Below are 18897 nucleotides of genomic sequence, written 5' to 3' on the forward strand. Positions count from 1 at the left end.
ATATATATACACATATACATATACATATATATATATATATACACACATATCTACATATATATACACAGTAAAGGAGTAAATTAACCATTTCCTTCCGTACAATTGGAAACTGATTCTTGAGACAATGTGTGCCATCATAAAGATTAATATGAAACACATCTGCCCACTTGACACAAAAAGCAACTTTTTTAAAATAATCTTCAAAAATAAAGATTTTTTTATAATAGTTGCTCACTAAACTAATTTAAATCCAGATTTACCATTGAACCCATATGTGTCACAACACAAAATAGTTACCTGTTTTAATGTTGCACCTGACCAAGTGTTGGTTAGCTGTTGTAACAATGTAATAACTCCAGAAAGATGTAAAGGTTTATGACTGGTGCGCTTTAATAAGATGAACTGATAACTTAAGATATAGACATAAATTGTACAATTTATCAATCTGTACAAAACATAAAACCATTGGTAATGACCCCCCTCACATGGAACCCTCCAGATTCACTGACATGACATATCACACACTGGAATTTACACTGGACTTACAGTCACTTTAAGAATAAAGTAAAAAAAAAAAAAAAATTAAACAATTTAAAAAAAGACACACACACACACAGAACAACAAAGGAGCATGAAACAGGACCAGAGGAAAGCGAGTCTGGATGGGCTCGGCTGGCAGTGCCGTCTGTTCCAAGAAACGCCATTGCCACTGCCAGCCACGCTCACACACTCCGCCCTCAGCATCTTCGCACGCACGCACACACACACACACACACACACACGCACACACACACACGGCTGCGTCCTGCGTCTTCTACAGAACAAGCTCCAGGGTTCAGTTAGTGGGTCGTTGATGAGAGGGGTGTTAACACATGACGGTCAGCTTGTTGAGCACATGTTAGCGAACCCCAGCTAACCCATGGACAGTAATGCCAATGTTAGATACATAAGGCGATGCAACACGGAGTTGCAGTCATACAGAAAGCCATGCACTGGGTTGAAGTCAGAGGCAGCTCGGTGTTGGTAGGCTTCATGTGACGGGACAACGCGGCACTCTGTCTCCAGCAACAGACGGGTCACTGGTTAGTGGTTGAGGGGGTTAGTGGTTAAGGAGGAGGCAAGTATGACCTGGTCACAGGTGAATGAGGTGTGTGTTTTCTGACACAGATGAAGGAGGCACTGTGACCGGAATCGAATCAGAAGGAGGCTCATTCTCAAAAATGTCCTCGAAATCTTTTACTTCTCAGGAAACAGATTAACCTCGGCCTCTGCAGCGTTTAACATTTAACTGTTTTTTTGGTTCTAAACAGTTGCACCATCTTTAAAACGCAGTTCATCTAACGTGACGTGAGGTGCAGATTCACTAAAATACATGTTACAAGGTTCAGTGCAACGTTTTTCGACACAACTTCATCCATTTCCCGTTTCCTCTGTGTTGCAACTACGTGTTTGGTTACATGCAGAGCTCAGTTTGCACGACTTACAGGAGACGGGTGATTATAACATTATTGGAATATGATGGGAATGTAAATGAAAGGATACCTTTGCTGTCTTTTTATTCCTTCATGAGCTATAAAGTGGGGACAAAAAAAATCCAAACAGCTTGTTTGTGCATAGTTGTAGTTTAAAACAAATCAAACTGTTTTTCCTAAAGTCTGGTGGTCTACAACCACAACATGGCGCCACTTGGAGCGGGACAACATTAACATGAGTGGACATGCAACGCAGCAGGGTGCCATGCAAAGCTGGTCCGAACCCAGCGACCGTTGTTGACACGGCGACCACAGGGTTTACAAGGCTGCGCACTGTGTACACACTCAACTGACGTTTCCATGGCGCAAACTTAAAACTCACAAAACATTTCACCGGCGTAATATTCACAGCAATCAGATGCAATTTTAACTACGAGAGCATGGACACACACATTTACGTTGTGCTCCATACATCCACATGGTTTCCAACAGTACATTGCACTAAAGAGGAGGGGGCAGGGCCTAAAATGACAGGATATATATATATATATATATAGGAAAAACACAGCAACCTTGATGTGCTTTAAATTCATATACAGCTGCAGTCGATATATGATACAAGACAGAGACAATAAAAAAGTGGAGAAGAAGAAGAAAAACTCATCACATTCATATATTAAGACGTTTGTGTCAGCGCTTCTACACTAATGAAATCTAACATGATATGAAATGCTCACTGCCTACTGTCCTGCTGGGAGGGGGGGGGCACCCCACTCAGCGACTTCTTCTTATACTGGGATATATTCACCTAGGGCGGGGGGGGGCGGGGAGAAAGGGCAGGAGGGGGAGGCAGGTACAGGTGGGTGCAGAGGTGAGGTCACAGCTTTGAAGCCGTGAGTCGTCCCTCCCTCACCACACAGTACGCAAGGCAGTCTATTCTCTGAGGCGGAGGGGGGAGTGGAGTAGTGAGCCAGGAAATGGGGAGAGAGGGGGAGGGGAGGAGGAGGAGGAGGAGGGGAGTAGCAGCAGACCGGCGGTGGACGGGGCTAGATGTTCTGACAGCACTGCATCTTTGGTTTGTTCTCAGTGGGCTGCACCTGGATGTTGACCACGTTGTTGCTCGGGGACATGTCGCTCTCCTGACGCTCTGACATCTGCTTCTGAGAGACGATGCGGTAGATCTCTGAGGAGGGACGGAGGGGACAGTGTCATTTAGGGTTCACTAGAGGTTTCAATACACAAAACTAAATGTTGACGGTGACTTTGACTTTATCTTGGACTTCACTGCCGTGTGTCTGTATCTTTAACTCTGAGTCATCAGCTAGGTTAGACACGCCTCAAAAGATAAGACCACATGATAATAAAGTGTAATAAAGTATGATAAAGTATGTGCGTGAGTGTATCCAGACTTCACTTCCACTGTAATGTAGATGCTGCACATTTTTGAGTCTGGTTCTGTCAGAGATTTCTTTAAATTAAAAGGGAGTTTTTTTTCTCTCCACTGATGCCTAGTGTTTGCTCATTGTGTGAATTGTTGGATTTCTCCTCTCTCCTATGATATTTTCTGATGATGAGTTTCTGCCTTACTATATGTACAGTGCCTTGAGATAATGTACATATACATACGTACATACTGTATGTATATATACCCAGTACACACCTGTCAGAATGGTCTGGAAGGCTGTCTCTACGTTGGTTGAGTCCAGAGCTGACGTCTCCAGGAAAGATAAACCGTTCTTCTCTGCAGGTCAAAGTCAAACATATATATTACGTATGCAGTATATAAAGTTAGCACACCCATCATTATACTGTTGTATATGTGTCATATAGTGTCAGCACAAATCCATCCATTATCTACCGGGGGGTGCTGTGCCAATCTCAGCTGTCAGTGCAAATCATATTACTAAACATGATGACATTAGGTGACAGAGTGCTAAACAGTGGAGTCCAAACATCTGATTAACATGTTAAACCTGCTGGAATCTGATTGAATCACTGCTGTCAATTCATGTTAATCTCATTTTATTATTGATGTAAGTGGTAGAAATTAGTTTGAAACATATATACATATATATATATATACACACACACACACATATATACATACACACATATATACATATAAATATATATATAAACAAATACATATATATATACTATTATACTCGTTTATTATAGACCTCTGTTTGTGTCTATGATGTGTTATCTAATTTTCTGTATTGTTCTCTATTGTCTTTTTAACCACTTTGTGAATGCAAAGGCAAATGTCCACAAAATAGATTATTATAACATTTCTGTAATGTCATTTAAAATTATATTTTACCAGCAAAGGCACGGGCCTCATCAGTGGGGACAGCACGAAGGTGACGCAGGTCGCTCTTGTTGCCCACCAGCATGATGACAATGTTGCTGTCCGCGTGATCTCTCAGTTCCTTCAGCCAGCGCTCCACATTTTCATAGGTGAGATGCTTGGCAATGTCGTAGACTAGGAGAGCGCCCACCGCCCCGCGGTAGTACCTGCAGCAGAGCCACGCACCCAGGTAAGACAACCATCATCAGAGCAGAGTAGAAGTAAGTGTGTGTAACAAACTCAACAAAGCACTGATCTTGTTATTTATTCGTTTCACAGCTACACGTCCTGATCACTGCACTCACGCTGATGTGATGGCACGGTAGCGTTCCTGACCAGCTGTGTCCCAGATCTGCGCCTTCACCGTCTTGCCATCGACCTGAATGCTACGCGTGGCAAACTCAACTCCGATGGTGCTCTTACTCTCCAGGTTGAACTCGTTGCGGGTGAACCGGGACAGCAGGTTACTCTTCCCCACGCCAGAGTCTCCAATAAGGACGACTGCAACATATCACGTGATATAAAAATAATGCATATTACATTGGAGACAGGTAATGAACTTCCATTCACAATACAAACACCTTTCCAACACATGTTATTATGTTATTCCTCACTGCCTGTGTTGCATTGTTTTAATTCCCCTTAAAATAAAAATACATTTTTATTTTTAATCTCTCAGATTTCAGCCTTTACAAAAAATATTTGCATTTAGTGACATTTAACTGGAAACTGAAACTCACTTAAAGCCCAGTGATGTTTTTAATACACTTTTTGTTTTCTTCCAAAGTTATAGGAACAAAGTGCATAGTTTATTACCTGTATATATCCTCAAGCGATATATATCCTCTAAATTCACGTCTTCCTTTCCTACAATCTTGTTGTTGTTGTTGTTATTACTATTAGTGTACTGATAATTTGTGGAAAAACACATTTAACACATATTTAAAAATGTTATCTTTCGGTGTCTTGTTTTGATTCATTTTATATCAACCCCTGACTATTTACCTTAATCGATTTATCAGCTCTCAATAATTCAGCAGCAGATTTATAACAGTGTGGCTATTTGGTGTTATGTTGATGAGGATGTGCTGAGCATCATCGCCATACATAAAACATGACATCACGACAACACAGAATGTGTTGTTTTAGTCTGCTGTTTAATTATTTAAACGTCTTCATAATTATTACATGATTTGAGTAAACACGGCATTATTGACACGGACGCGGTTTGTTTAATTGTTCGTCTAACGGAGCTTTTCCCACAGAAACCCCAGCTAACCTTGAGGCTAACCAGTTAGCACATTGTTCTGCTATAAACGGCTTAAATGTGTGACTTTTACGGGTCCGTGCGCCTCCGCTCTGGCTGACTCACGCTCCTCATGTGGATAATGTGATAACGGTTAACTAACGTTAGGTGTGTCCGCGCCCACCGACGGTAGCAGCTAAAAAGCGGGCTAACAGCTAACGTCGGAGCCGCCCTGTCAGTTGCTGGGTTGAGGACACAACGAGGCGGATCCACGAGTGTTTTCACACACGGGGTTCAGAAGAGTCGCTCTGTGTCTGTCAGTGGGTGATAGTCACTGACATGTCACGGGCAACTCACTGAAACACGATCACAGCACAAAGGTTGGTGGCGGCGGCGGCTACGTTAGCCTGGCAGACAGTCAGCTGGCCTGGTTAGCCTCTCAGCTAACATACCAACAGAAGTAATGAGAAAATATTCAGTTTTACCTTTGAACAAATAGTCATATTCGTCATCTCTGGTGCCCATTGTCTTTAAGGGGGAATGTCAGTCCGAGGTTTGATTAGTTTTTATGTGAACAAGAGGGGCCGCGGTGTTTTACTCTTCCAACGGGAATCTATTTGGGAGTCCTACTTCCGCAGTTTCTTCTTCTTCTCCTCAGGCAGCGTCACCGTGCCCCAAAATACGAGCTTGACATCTAGTGGTTAAGAGCAGAGCTGCACCGCACTTTTTCCAAAGAGTGGAATTGACACAATAAAACCACAATAAAAGCACTTACTTAAAACGACCACAGACAAGGGAATCACAACTAACAAACACAAAGAGACAGAGACAACCACAAAACACACAAACAACCTCAATGACAGACAGAACAACTTCAAAGACTCAAATCAACTTTGAACTACGTTTAGGAGCATGAGCAGACAGAATCCTTTTTCCTCCGTACTGCAGCATGGCGCCTCATGTTGTCCAGCCTGTTGGAGATTATAGAAGAAGAGGAATTTTGATCTGATTTAAAGGAGTTTGGACTGGGATTAAGAACTTTGAACTGTAGCAGTAGTTGTTGTAGTAGTAAAAGTAGTAGTAGTTGTATTAGTCGTAGAAGCAGTAGTAGTAGTAGAATTAAAAGTAGTAGTAGTAGAAGTAGAAGTAACCCCATAGAGGCACAAAATAACTTAGACTTAGACAGACTTTACTGTCTAAATATACTCAGTATATCAAACAAAAGTTTGTTGCACATGGCTCAGCAGTACTGTAGCAGCAGTAGGCAAATAAATATATATCTAAAAAAAGAAAATTTGAATATGCATACGAATAAATAAGGTGTACAGGTTAAAAATAGGGTTACCACAGTAACGGTAGACAAATTGACGGTGCTGAAGTGAAAGTTTCTGTTCATTCAACAGTCTGGTGGCCTGGGGGAAAATGGGCCAGGGGTCCTGCACCTGATGCACCTGAACCACTTCCCAGAGGCCAGCGGGGTAAACAGTCCATGGTGGGGGTGAGAGGTATCGTGGGTGCTGTTTCTGGCTCGGGACACACAGCGCTCCCGTGCCAGATCCTGAATAAGGGGAAGAGAAGTTTCTTTCGCCTTGATCTTCTCTGCTGTCCTCACCACCATCCTCACACTCCTCCAGTCAGTAGCAGTGGGTGATGGCTCGAATGTGTGCTGTGGTGGTGGTGTAAATAACTACACACAGACACAACACAATAATAGAGGAAAAGCATTTTCAAAGAGACATAAAGCGGTAGAAGAATGGATGTGTTTTGTTTTTGTTCTTTTTGGTTTTGGTTTTATGTCTCTTTGAAAATGTGATGGGGACACTGGTGCCAATCCCTGCTGACATAGGGCGAAATACGGGGTACACCCTGGACAGGTCGCTAGTCCATCACACGACAGAAAGACACATTGTTGTGGACAATATAACAATATTAAATGTGATGTATGGAATAAACTGGAATAAAAAAACAAACTTTCGTTAGCAGTTTGACAGTGTTTGAAAGGACGGCGCATTTCTTCAACCTTCTGTGCAAAGAAGTTTAATATAAACATGTGTTTTCCAGAAATCAAAGGTGAACTGTTCAGTGACAGACATAAATACACAAATACACAGTTCAATACAAATACACAAATTAATGATTTTTTTTATTACCTCAAAACTCATCACAGCCACTAAATATCACGACCACCACCACCAACAACAACAACATTAATCCATTCTCCAAAAATAATTTGTTCATGCAACAGAAAACATGAAAATGAAGTGAATATGCCATAAAGTTCTATTAAGTATGAACATTCTATGCTTTCATACTTAAAATACAAATATAGCATTATACTCATTCATTTTATTTCTGCAGCAGAATCATCCTTGTGCTGAGTCCTGCTTCTCACCTTTATTTCTTCATGTAGTCAGGAAGGAATTTCTTCCATGTCATGTTCTGTAAAAAAAAAAAGATGAGAAGACAAGACGTGAGGACGGTTCTGCACTGAGTACCAGCATCTCAGTGGTCACAGCGTCTCACTCACATTTTTCCCCCAGGTGGATTTAGGCTTCTTCATATCATCCAGAGACTCGTAGGTGTTGCTGTGGACAGTGGCAATGGGCTTTCCAGGGATCTGCTCATAGGTGTCATCAGGTAGGCCGGCAGGTGTTGGTCTTGTGGGGACCTTGGCGTACATGCTGTTACCCTGCTGAGCTGAACTCGCACCAGGCGCCTCAGACGTCTCGTACAAGGGGTTTGACCTTAGTGTTCCCAGGTCATCGCACGGCTTATGGATGGAGTAGGTGTCGCAGGTGACTGTCTTTAGAGGTGTGGGAGAAAAAATGGCTCCTGATGTTGTGAATTGCAGCTTCTTAGAGTACTCCTCCTCTTCCTCCCCCTCCTCCTCCCCCTCCATTTTGTTGTTGTCCAGCTGTGGGAGGGACTGCAGAGACATGCTCCTGCTCTCAGCCTGTATCAGGTCAGAGCAGCTTCTTCCAGGTGGAAACAGATCCTTTAGAAATGAGCTTGTGCTTCCTCTCTGTCGTACTGAAGTTTTGTCTGGTAAAGATTCCCTCAGAGACAAGCCCAGAGTAACACCTCTCTTTGGTAGTGGAGGTGCACCCTGAAAAACATCACACCAACACAGAACTCACTTTTAGTCAGCAGTGTGTACTGCTTGGATTGCACGTGTAACACACATGTACAAGAAGTGCAGGGGCAGTTACCATCACTTCCTGTGTCACCTCAGGCTAAAACTTCCAATGACTCATTCATTCATTCATTCATCATTTACCGCTTTGTCCTCCACATGAAATGAGATGTCTTTATGACATCGTAAATAACGTATCCTTTCCCATCACTTGCAGAAAAGAGAAAAGTATAAGAACACTATTTTCTCCTGAAAAACCATGCTGCATTAGCACAGGTCATTTTACCCTGGGGACCTTAACATCCCCATGTTATGTCATATGTCTATCGTTTTGATGAAAGTCCTACCTGAGTGAGGGACACTGCACCCATGGACACTGTCCCAGTCAATTTTCTGCTGTTAGATTTTGGAAGCAGAGCAGGAAACTGTGCTACAGCCGAGCTGTTCAGCTGCTGAGTACTGTGGTGATGACCAGAGTCACTCTGATGGTGTTTTTTCTGGTCCCACAGAGCCCGCAGAGCCTGGACACTCACCCCTGACTTCCCTTTGGAAGTGTAGTTCACCACATCATACAGTTCACCTGTGCTCTCCTAAAAAAAATTAGACAGTGTTATTAATGTTGACAAAACCAGAGTTGCCACCCATTTTGTCCTTTCACTCTCTGCCCCCATTCTGCAGGTGTTTTATAAATAAAGTTGGATGGAGAAGTGGGGGTTCGCCCCACTTCTCCATCGGCTCCACCCTCCTCACCTGAGAACAGCTGGAAGTCAGGTGTTCTCCAAATGGCTGAATTGGGCTGTCCCTGTAGTGCTCGATCACCTCTGTGACACTGTGGTACGACTGGCAGTCTCCTGATATGATAAAGTGGCCGTCCTGCTTCTGCGTGATGACAAAATGGCGGCACCTGTCAAGGCCCCTTTGGAAATGCAAATCAATGACAACAGTGAGGCGCATCACAGACGCAGCAGAGACGATTTTTTATCACTGATCAGGAACCATTGTTTATCTCACCTGTAGGACAGGATATAACCGATGGCTTTATCGCTGAGGCGAACGAGAAAACAGCCCAGAGCTTTATCTCTCAGCAAGTCCTCTGCTTCCCTGACAGTGAGAGAGTGAGTGAGAGATTTACAGGTTCACAAAAGAGCAACTCCCATTTTCCCATGACACCGCTGTCCACAGTGGGACAAAGTTCTGCTGACCCTTTTTAAATCCTGTTACGACCAGAATCATCAATCCTGTCAAATTTGTTGATTATCCAAACAAGAAGCAAGTGCAGTCCTTACAAATCAAACTATTAAAAACACTGTCAGCAGCGGATCTGCAGACACAGCTTTGTGTGGTTATTGATCAATAATGCCATTATAACCTTTCAGCATAGTGTAAATCAAGTTCTAGAGTGACCTCTCTCGCTGAAATGACCTGCGATTGGTCAGATGTTCAGATTTCTTCAAATATAAAGTCACGATGTTATGTATTCCTTTTCATAACATTTTATAGAGTGACATTGTGCTAAAAGGTTATTATGGAATTTTCAGTAACCACACAGTAAAGGCAGATAAAACTCGAAACAACAGTCCATTAAAAGCCCACAAGGCCAAAACAAAAAAGGGAAATGAATACATTTCTCACACTCACACTCCTCTCTTCTCTGTGTTTCTTACTTTCTCGCAGCAAAGCCATGAAACCAGTCCGGGAAGTTTCCGTTGCTGAGGATGAGAGCCTGGGTCTGCGTCTCAATGAACCACCTGAGCACCAGCTCCTTCAAGCCACCCTCATTCTCTGGCTGCAGGTCGACGGACACCTTCTTCTCCATCCTCCCGCTCTGTTTCGGGAGCTCACTGACTCTACACTCTGCTGTGTGAGGGATGACAACGCACCTCATTTGACTGACTCGTTTCCACTGTGCTGAGTGTTGCCATTGTTTCAACCGACTCACCTGTGACTCTCCTATCAGCTTCATTTTACTATCCCACATCCTGCTCCCATATTCATCACACAGTTCATTTCACTCTGGGTTTGCTTTTTTATTATAGTTGTTGATTATAGGGAGCAGCGTGTTTATGTTTGTGTTCAAGACAAGATACTCACACCACCACGTCTTAAAAATGAACCTTTCAGAGGCAAATAATTAAAACAAATACAACATGTTCAGTATTGTCTGAATAGAAGTCAGCATGCCAGTGCCTCTTGCTAAATGTGTTTCTTTTTGAATGGGGTTCTGCACACTGCTGTCTCCTATTGAATTTGTGGTTTTCTGAATTAAGTTCTGCATGTGCACGCTGGACAGCACTGCCCCCTGATGGTTGGGGTTAGGCATGAGACTCTGTTGTTGTCAACACACACACACACATCACAGAGACAGAGCAGGATCAGGGGGAGGACATGAAGCACATGGAAACATCTAATGTGGTAATAATCTATTCATTCATTTTTTTTTATATATATTATTTATGATATTAACACATTTTCTAGTGTTTAGACTGACTAACTAATTCTCTCATCAGTTACGTTGTGTCTAAACATTTGACAGTGATAGTGACAGTAACAGTAAGTGTGTCTGTTGTTGCAGGTTAACAGTCACTGACCTTCGCTGACATGGATTTATTCAAACAACAGAAAGTGGAGGATTTCTATGAAATCGGCGAAGAGTTGGGAAGGTACAGATCTCTTTCTCAGTATTCTCAGTATTTTATGGGATGGTAATCATGATAAAGAAACACCTACAGCAGAGTGTACTTTCATTAATATGTATTTGTTTCAACTGGCTTTGTGTCATAGAGCTCTCTTTTTAAATAACATATTGATAAAAGGCACCGTCATGGAAATGAGAGGTTAGATAGTAACCAGTATGTAGGCCACTTGTTATCAGACTATTATGAAAATGCCTCTAAATCACTAACTGCTGCTCCTGCGTCAGTAAAATGTTTGTTTAAGTAGTGCGACAGAGCATCTCCTGTGACTGATCATCAACATTTTACATTTCTATACGATATGGGAAGAAGTAAAAAAACAGGCTGTAGTTTAGAGGACTAGAAGTATGGTGACAACTGTCGAGCTGCTTTTTTAAGACTCGTCTATTTTTAGCTGTGCCAGGACCAGGAAGTAGAGTATTAGTTTACAAACCAGAAATAAAATGTATGGAGTCTGATAATGTTTGACTTTTTTTTATAGTTTGTTATTAAGTAAAAGGGCTTCATGTTTCTCAAAATACCTCACGCTGTTCATCCAACCGAAGAAATATCTTTTGAACACTTCATTCAAACCATACACTAATTCACAAACATCTAATTCTGTCACAGTGAGGCACACACACACGCATCCTAAAAACTCTTTTTGTTTAAACTAGTTACACACTGCAAATTGAAAATAGCCTCCTCCAACCACTGCTGCTGCTGTCATGGCCATGCACTCATTGAAGAAGCATCTGGACAGAGTTTATCTCTGGTTTCTGTGGCGTGCGCTGATGTAAGGGTGTTTCCGTCCATCACTTCCTGCCCCCGCCCACTGAAATTGATCATCTCTCCTCCACATGACAGTTTATTAGAAAACGAGCCATTAAACAGAGCATGCAAATATGTATATGTATATATATATATATATATATATATATATATATATATATATATATATATATATATATTATAGTACTTGACTGTGAAGTGACAGTGTGTGTGAAATGGGGAAAAAATGAGTGCCAGTACTCCCCTTATCTATATGAGGCGCGTATGTCTGTCGGTATTACAAAACCATTAATCACTAAATTATGAAAATCTTCGTTAAATAAAAGATACTAGGAGATGTTATCTGTTTATTTACATAGTTATTAGTCCATATTAAAAAAACAAAAAAAAAATGGACTTTTGTTTCCCATTTTTGTCAACTTTTATATATTTTGATTATCCTTAACATTTCCAACTATGATTTACACTTAAAGCACACAGTCCATTTTATTTGGTGTCCTGTTATTACGCTTCCTCCAGGACACAAATGTGGCAAGAAGTCAGTGAATATAACTGAACTTGTTGACCAGGGGTGTGCACACATTAGTATGAAAATATCCCATTTGACCCATAAAATGAAGATAATAATGTATAAAGTTTTTTATACAGGTGAACTATAAATACGAGTTTGTTGCATTTATGAAATTAACCTCTTATAAAGTGGAGAGAAAAACTACTTTGAAATAAAACAGTATTAGGTTGACCTCGTCCTTCCATTGTTTGTCGAAATTAATCAAATTAAAAGATTTATGTAGTTTATGTTTGAGGAAAAAGTACTTATGCTTGGCCTAAGTATGTGCATCCACATACAGGGATCCACCCAAGTTTGTCAAGGTTTTTAATATCGCATTTGATGTAGCCACTGAATGTGACACACAGAAGGAGCCACTGCAGAGTGGTCTAAAGAGCCACATGTGGCTCTAGAGCCACAGGTTGCAGATCCCTCCATTAGAAAGGAAATGATTATTCTGGGCCATAATAATGAATATTGCACAGACAACCTAGAAGTGCCGGTAACTAATATTGCGATTAAGAAGCCCACGTTCAAGTTAGCGATTCCACTTATCTCATCTCCACTTTCTAATTATGTCTGTACATGAAACATCATTTTGTCACAGGGAAATTCATTACAATAAGAAAACAAACATCAAGGACTGGGTTTACAGTAAACTATGTGTTCATATTAACATGTATAATTTGAGTGCTGGTTTGCTCTCCTCCATCAGTGGTCAGTTTGCTATTGTAAAGCAATGCACAGAGAAGAGCACAGGACTGCAGTTTGCCGCCAAGTTCATCAAGAAGCGCCAGAGCATGGCCAGCTCTCGAGGAGTGCGGCGGGAGGAAATTGAGCGGGAGGTGAACATCCTGCAGCAGATTCAACACGCCAACATCGTCACGCTTCACGATGTCTACGAGAATCGCACTGATGTGGTTCTGATCCTGGAACTGTGAGTGTCCAATTCTTTACCGTGTCATGTCTGTAACACATACAAATGGCATACAGTAGTTTGATCCCACTGTTGTTAGGATATAAAATCATACAATTAATGGCTTCAGAATTGCATATTTTACTATTCACCCCCCCCCCCCCCCCCCATTAGCCTCTGGTCATAAGTTTATTTTGCTGCTTTTCCTGTGCATGGCATTTTTTTGTCAATGAATGAGCAAAATAATGTTCAACATTAACAAAAAAAACACCCCAGCAACATTATAGACATTTTACATTTAATCTCACACTGTATAAAGATTAATCATAAAAACATTATATTCTTAGCTGTGTTAACCCTCCAAAGGAAATTTTATCATAGGCAAAATAATTAATTGTTATTAAGTAAACTATAACATTTATTTTAAATGACTAAGAAAATTAACGCATATTTGGTATAGTGATCAGAATGATTGTTGGTTAAAAACCTTAATTAAAGTGAAAGTGAAAAATAACAATATTAATTATTAGAGACACTTTTAACCTGTAGACGATAAACAGTCTGTATTTATATAGCACTTTTCTAGTCTTGATGACCACTCAAAGGGTTACATTACACTACAGTTCTGTCATTCACCCATTCACTCACACACATCCATATTTGGAGCACTTTTTCTGCGACACATCTTTCATACCCAGTCACAGACACATTGGCATGTAGACTAGCAAATGTGGGAATTATAATTCCCCTGACCTTCAGGTTTAAAAACATCTTGCTCTACCACTGGGTCACTGTTGCCCCCTCTTCATCAGACAGCTATAATACTCACTGTGTCATGCCCTCATGTCGTGGGATTATAAAGTTGTGATGACGACAGCTATTTCAGTGTGTTTTGGCTCCGAGTGTGCAGCGTGAGCAGCCCTCCCTACATCACCACATGCTTCTCGGCTGATTTGTCATGTCGGAGTGTCGAAGTGTGACCGCGCCAAGATAATATGATCCGTGTCTGTGTTTCAGGGTTTCTGGTGGTGAGCTGTTTGACTTCCTGGCACAAAAGGAGTCACTGAGCGAGGAAGAGGCCACACAGTTCATCAAGCAGATCCTCGAGGGCGTCAACTACCTTCACGCAAGAAAAATAGCCCACTTTGACCTTAAGGTTTGTCTGAACCAGACATGTCACCAGCAGCAGCCTCGTCATGAGCCGACTGAAGCATGACATTTCATTAAAGCTTTAAAAGCTTGTTTTCTTGCTCACTATGACTCAGCAGAGCTCAGCACTTTACGATAATATACAATATTTGTATCTTTATATTACACTTAAAAAGAGATAAAAACCCATCACACATGGCGTGGACTTCCTGCCTCCACACTTCAGGGTGGTTTTAATGTAAACAAATGCCAGTAAACAACAACAAGAACAACAACAACAACAACAACAACAACAGCAGACAGTCCTGTAAATTACATAATCCGTGTTGTTTTCCTGAGGTTCTATCAGTTGATGATGATGAGCAGCTGCCAAACATGTGACACACTTTCAACAGTGACTGTGATCACAGATTATTATACAAATGTGTGCGCGTTGCAAGGTTATTATAGTTCACGAAAACTAAAGAAATAACAAAAACTAAAATTGAAATAACTGAAATAACTTTTGTTAACTGAAATAAAAATAAAAACTAGAGTGTGAAAAAAAACCCTGATAATTAACTGAAAGTGAATTGTGTGTTTACAAAACGAAATTGTAACAAAAACGTGCTTAGTTTTCGTCTTTGTAAATTTATCTTTGTATTTACCAAGGCAATTTACCAAGGGTTAAAACTGCATCTTTTGTTGGGTTTTTGATGACACAAAACTTATTGTGACCTTTTTGAATCTTGCACATGGCAAATACTCCATATCACAAAAAAACAACTAAAATAAAACTAAGCATTTATAAAAAACTAAAACTAATACAAACTAGCAAACCCTCTCTAAAAACAAATTAAAACAAACTCATTTTAGAAACAAAAGGTCAAAACGAAACCTATAACAAATGAAAAATCCAATGCTATTATGGTTGCAGTAGAAAATTCACAAAGTTTAACAAAGGTAAAGGAAACGTGTAACAGTTATTGTTTCTCTCTTACCTCCAGCCTGAGAACATTATGCTCCTGGAAAAGAACGTCCCACTGCCCAGAATCAAACTCATTGACTTCGGTCTGGCTCACAAGATTGAAGCTGGGGTTGAGTTCAAAAACATCTTCGGCACACCTGAGTTTGTAGGTAAGATGTTTGTACTGCCAGGTGAGAGCCAGTGGACAGACAGTTACGTGTAAATCAGTTCCATTCTTGTGAACGTGATATCTCATGAACATCTTGAGGGAATTTTTCTTTTTCAAGATATTGTGTTCAAAACAATGTACATTCTTGATGACTGCTCACACTGTAGTTTGGCCTTTCACATTCACTTTACTATTCACTCATACATTCATACATGCATTCGTTCCATACAGTACATTTTCTCACATTTTCTACCGTCATGCCCATTATAAGTGGTACTGGTGATACTTGGAGGAAAATCATAAATACTGTTCTACTGTATATACCAGGGTATGTGATCGGAGTGGAGCTGAGGAATTTTGCCCGGCGTGCGTCGAAAATGAAACAAATAACAAAAAAATTATAATAAATTAAATTATAGTAATTAGAGTCACCTTATCTCTTGCTTCAGCTTAATCTAATTTCACTATATGTGAGGAAGAGGGGGATGATGAGAGAGCAAATGATCTTATTGGGAATAAATTTGCCTCCAAAGTTGACTTTGCTTGACCCATTTACACCTCTGTATCTTAACGTTGGCGATAATGGTGTTAGTTGGAGAGCTCAATATCTTCTCAGGTGGTACTTGGTATAAAAAGTTTCAGAACCATTGATTTAAGTCAATAATTGTTCAACAATTGTTTTTATTCTCTTGAACACTAAATTCCTTTTAAGTGCACGTTGTACGAGCAGTTATGTGCGTCTACGAGAAGGCAAACAACTACTATAGCACCTCTAGTAACATGCATGTTCACCCACTGATGCTAAAGCTGCTGCTAAAAAGTGATAATAGATGACTCAGGCAGACATCACAGATGCCTGTGTGTGTGTGTGTGTCCACTAATGTTTTTTTTCTTCTTAAGCTCCAGAGATTGTCAACTACGAGCCACTGGGACTCGAAGCAGACATGTGGAGCATCGGGGTCATCACCTACATCCTGTAACTTGAAACACAATCAGCACCGATCCCGTTCAGACCTGGCACTAACATCTGTCCTGAGTGATCAGTTCAGAGTTCAGGTGTGAACACGCTGAAAGCGTCTTCAGATCCGATTCACTCGAACCACATTTGGCCACATTCTTCTATACATTTGAGAACAGGGTGCATTACACACCACCTCCACAGCTGACGTCGTCTGACCACCTGCAGTTTTACACTGATGTGCACATAATCTCCTTTTTCTAACGGTTAAAACGTCATTTCACGTTACAACAGGTCAACAACACTGTGATCAGATCCGTCAGGATGGATTTTAATGTCAGGACTGAAAGGGGACGTTATTTATAGCTTCCTTCAAACAGGAGGACAAACTGATGATCCTCCCAATTTTCTCTCCTCCTCCAGGCTGAGCGGTGCCTCACCTTTCCTGGGGGAGACCAAACAGGACACACTGGCAAACATTTCAGCCGTAAATTATGAGTTTGATGAAGAGTTTTTTTGTCACACCAGTGCGCTGGCCAAGAAGTTCATCAGCCAGCTGCTGGAGAAAGATATAAGGTGAAGGGGTTGAAGAAGGTTAACCTCTGTGGTTGTACTTCTTTAATGGTTCACGTAACAACTCTGTGCAGTGAGTCAAGTCAATTATTTTCTTTTTCTTTAACAGGAAAAGATTGACGATTCAAGATGCTCTGAATCATCCGTGGATCAAGGTAAAATGAACATTATTTTATAATCATGTTGTAAAAGATGTTTCAGTGATGTTTCAGTGATTATAATTGTATGACTATATTTAAACGCCGTGGCAAACAGGTGTTCAGGCTAGATTTAATAGAATGAAATTTTTATCATAGGCTAGATTTAATGAAATGATTTAGCAGACTTGCACTCCTCTGGCATAAAAGTTGAAGGCAGCTACCCCATGTTTAGCCCTGGTTCTGGGGACACAGCACAAACCTGACCCAGATGACCTTAGTGAGCCAGAAGATCAGAAATGTATTTTTGGGGCGAAATCGTTCAGTGCTTTATAGACGAACAGCAATATTTTGGGAAGCCAGTGTAACGATCATTCGGAAAATGTGGTCAGTGATGGAGTCTTCTACCAATCACAGGACAGTTCAGAGTGAGAGAGGCTACTGTACTGTGCACTCATCCCTTTAGTGGAAAGGTCACTATTACTTATCATTATTATTATTAAAAGAGAGTTAGACAATGAATGCATTAAAATGTGTCAATATGGCTGAAGCCTTTCAGAGATAGAGAGATAACCTCGGACTACCTGTGCCTTTGAAGCATGTGTGTCTGTCCAATCTCATGTGGTGGGACGAGATCCTGATGACCCCACCCTCTCTTTCCTTTCCTCATCTGGCTTGCTTGTTGTGTGCTCATACTGTAATAATAACTTTGTCGTCCATTTTTGATCAAACGTTGAGTTGAAATCTTTCAATCCACAAAACTGAGGACAAGAAAGCAAATGTTGCATCTTTGCATGAGTGACATTTTACTACTCACATCTTTGAATTGACCTTATGTAATCAAAAGTCTGTGTTATGTTCAGTATAAATGCACCGTCTGTGCGAGTTCTTCTTGTCTGACAAAAATCCTTTTCTGTTTTTCAAAACTCTAAAGTCCAATGAGCACAAGGAGGAAAATAAAACCCTGGAGCCAAAGAAACGGGAGCGGCGCCAGCTGAAGACCAAGCGCCTGCGAGAGTACACCATCAAGTCCCACTCCAGCATGCCCCCGAACAACACTTATGTAAACTTTGAGCGCTTTGCTCAGGTGGTGGAGGACATTGACCAGATGGAGAGCTCCTTCACTGACCTGGCATCAGCACATGACACCCTGCAGGAAGATATCGATGCCATGGTCTCCATATACAATGACAAGGAGGCCTGGTACAAGGAGGAGAGCGAAGGCGTGCGCCATGAGCTCTCGCAAATCCGCTATGAGTTCCGCAAGGTTGAGGCCTTGAAGAGGGGCCTGCAGGACGACATGCAGGTCTTCAGCTGCAGCCTCACTGCCATCAGCAGCCGTTACAATGAGAGGCTGAGCCACTTTGACGCACTGCGCCTGGAGCTCAGCAACGAGCTGAAATGGGTGCAGGAAGTGATGGCTTCGTTTCCCATGGACGGAGGCAGTGGCAGGTATCCCAACTGCAACTTCTCCACTGTCTTCAATAATGATGTGAATGAAGCGCTGAAAGAGCTGTTGAACCGCTCCTGTGGTGGAGAGCTGCTGTCTGGGATTAACCTGGACTTTACTGAACCTGGACAGCAACGATAACTATGTAGAACTGCACAAATGAATTAAAAATACCTTTTTTTGTATGTTTTCATGCTGTAATTATTATGAGTACTTTCTTACACATAGATTAGTTTTTTTTTACGTGGAGTCCATGGAGTAGATATGAGGTAAAGACATAATGTGTGCTGTGTGCTCCCTTTGAACTTGCACGTGAGAGGCAGGTAAAACCATATTTTAACGACTGAACAAAAGGCTCACACACACTAAACATCCTAGGTCTGT

At 41.3% G+C, this 18897-nt stretch overlaps 3 protein-coding genes across 3 annotated transcripts; 1 reads left to right on the top strand and 2 right to left on the bottom strand.

Annotated features, from left to right (window-relative positions):
• Window positions 1–366: 366 nt before the first annotated feature.
• Window positions 367–5721, bottom strand: LOC131459473 (ras-related protein Rab-11A). Its single transcript, XM_058629343.1, has 5 exons — window positions 5554–5721; window positions 4128–4323; window positions 3796–3989; window positions 3133–3213; window positions 367–2655 (listed from the first exon to the last, which is right to left on the bottom strand). The coding sequence occupies exons 1-5, from the start codon at window positions 5591–5593 to the stop codon at window positions 2519–2521; spliced, it is 648 nt and encodes a 215-aa protein (XP_058485326.1). The 5' UTR covers window positions 5594–5721; the 3' UTR covers window positions 367–2518.
• Window positions 5722–5972: 251 nt separating this feature from the next.
• Window positions 5973–10017, bottom strand: sh2d7 (SH2 domain containing 7). The gene is made up of 7 exons (XM_058630013.1): window positions 9866–10017; window positions 9213–9302; window positions 8952–9117; window positions 8549–8791; window positions 7596–8174; window positions 6511–6755; window positions 5973–6039 (listed from the first exon to the last, which is right to left on the bottom strand). The coding sequence occupies exons 1-7, from the start codon at window positions 10015–10017 to the stop codon at window positions 5973–5975; spliced, it is 1542 nt and encodes a 513-aa protein (XP_058485996.1).
• Window positions 10018–10469: 452 nt separating this feature from the next.
• Window positions 10470–18698, top strand: dapk2a (death-associated protein kinase 2a). The gene is made up of 9 exons (XM_058629342.1): window positions 10470–10613; window positions 10774–10861; window positions 12931–13152; window positions 14149–14287; window positions 15267–15396; window positions 16296–16371; window positions 16777–16929; window positions 17036–17081; window positions 17998–18698. Exons 2-9 carry the CDS (start codon window positions 10800–10802, stop codon window positions 18652–18654), a joined length of 1485 nt encoding a protein of 494 aa, XP_058485325.1. The 5' UTR covers window positions 10470–10613; window positions 10774–10799; the 3' UTR covers window positions 18655–18698.
• Window positions 18699–18897: the final 199 nt, after the last annotated feature.

This window comes from Solea solea, chromosome 5, assembly GCF_958295425.1.
Source record: "Solea solea chromosome 5, fSolSol10.1, whole genome shotgun sequence".
NCBI lineage: Eukaryota > Metazoa > Chordata > Actinopteri > Pleuronectiformes > Soleidae > Solea > Solea solea.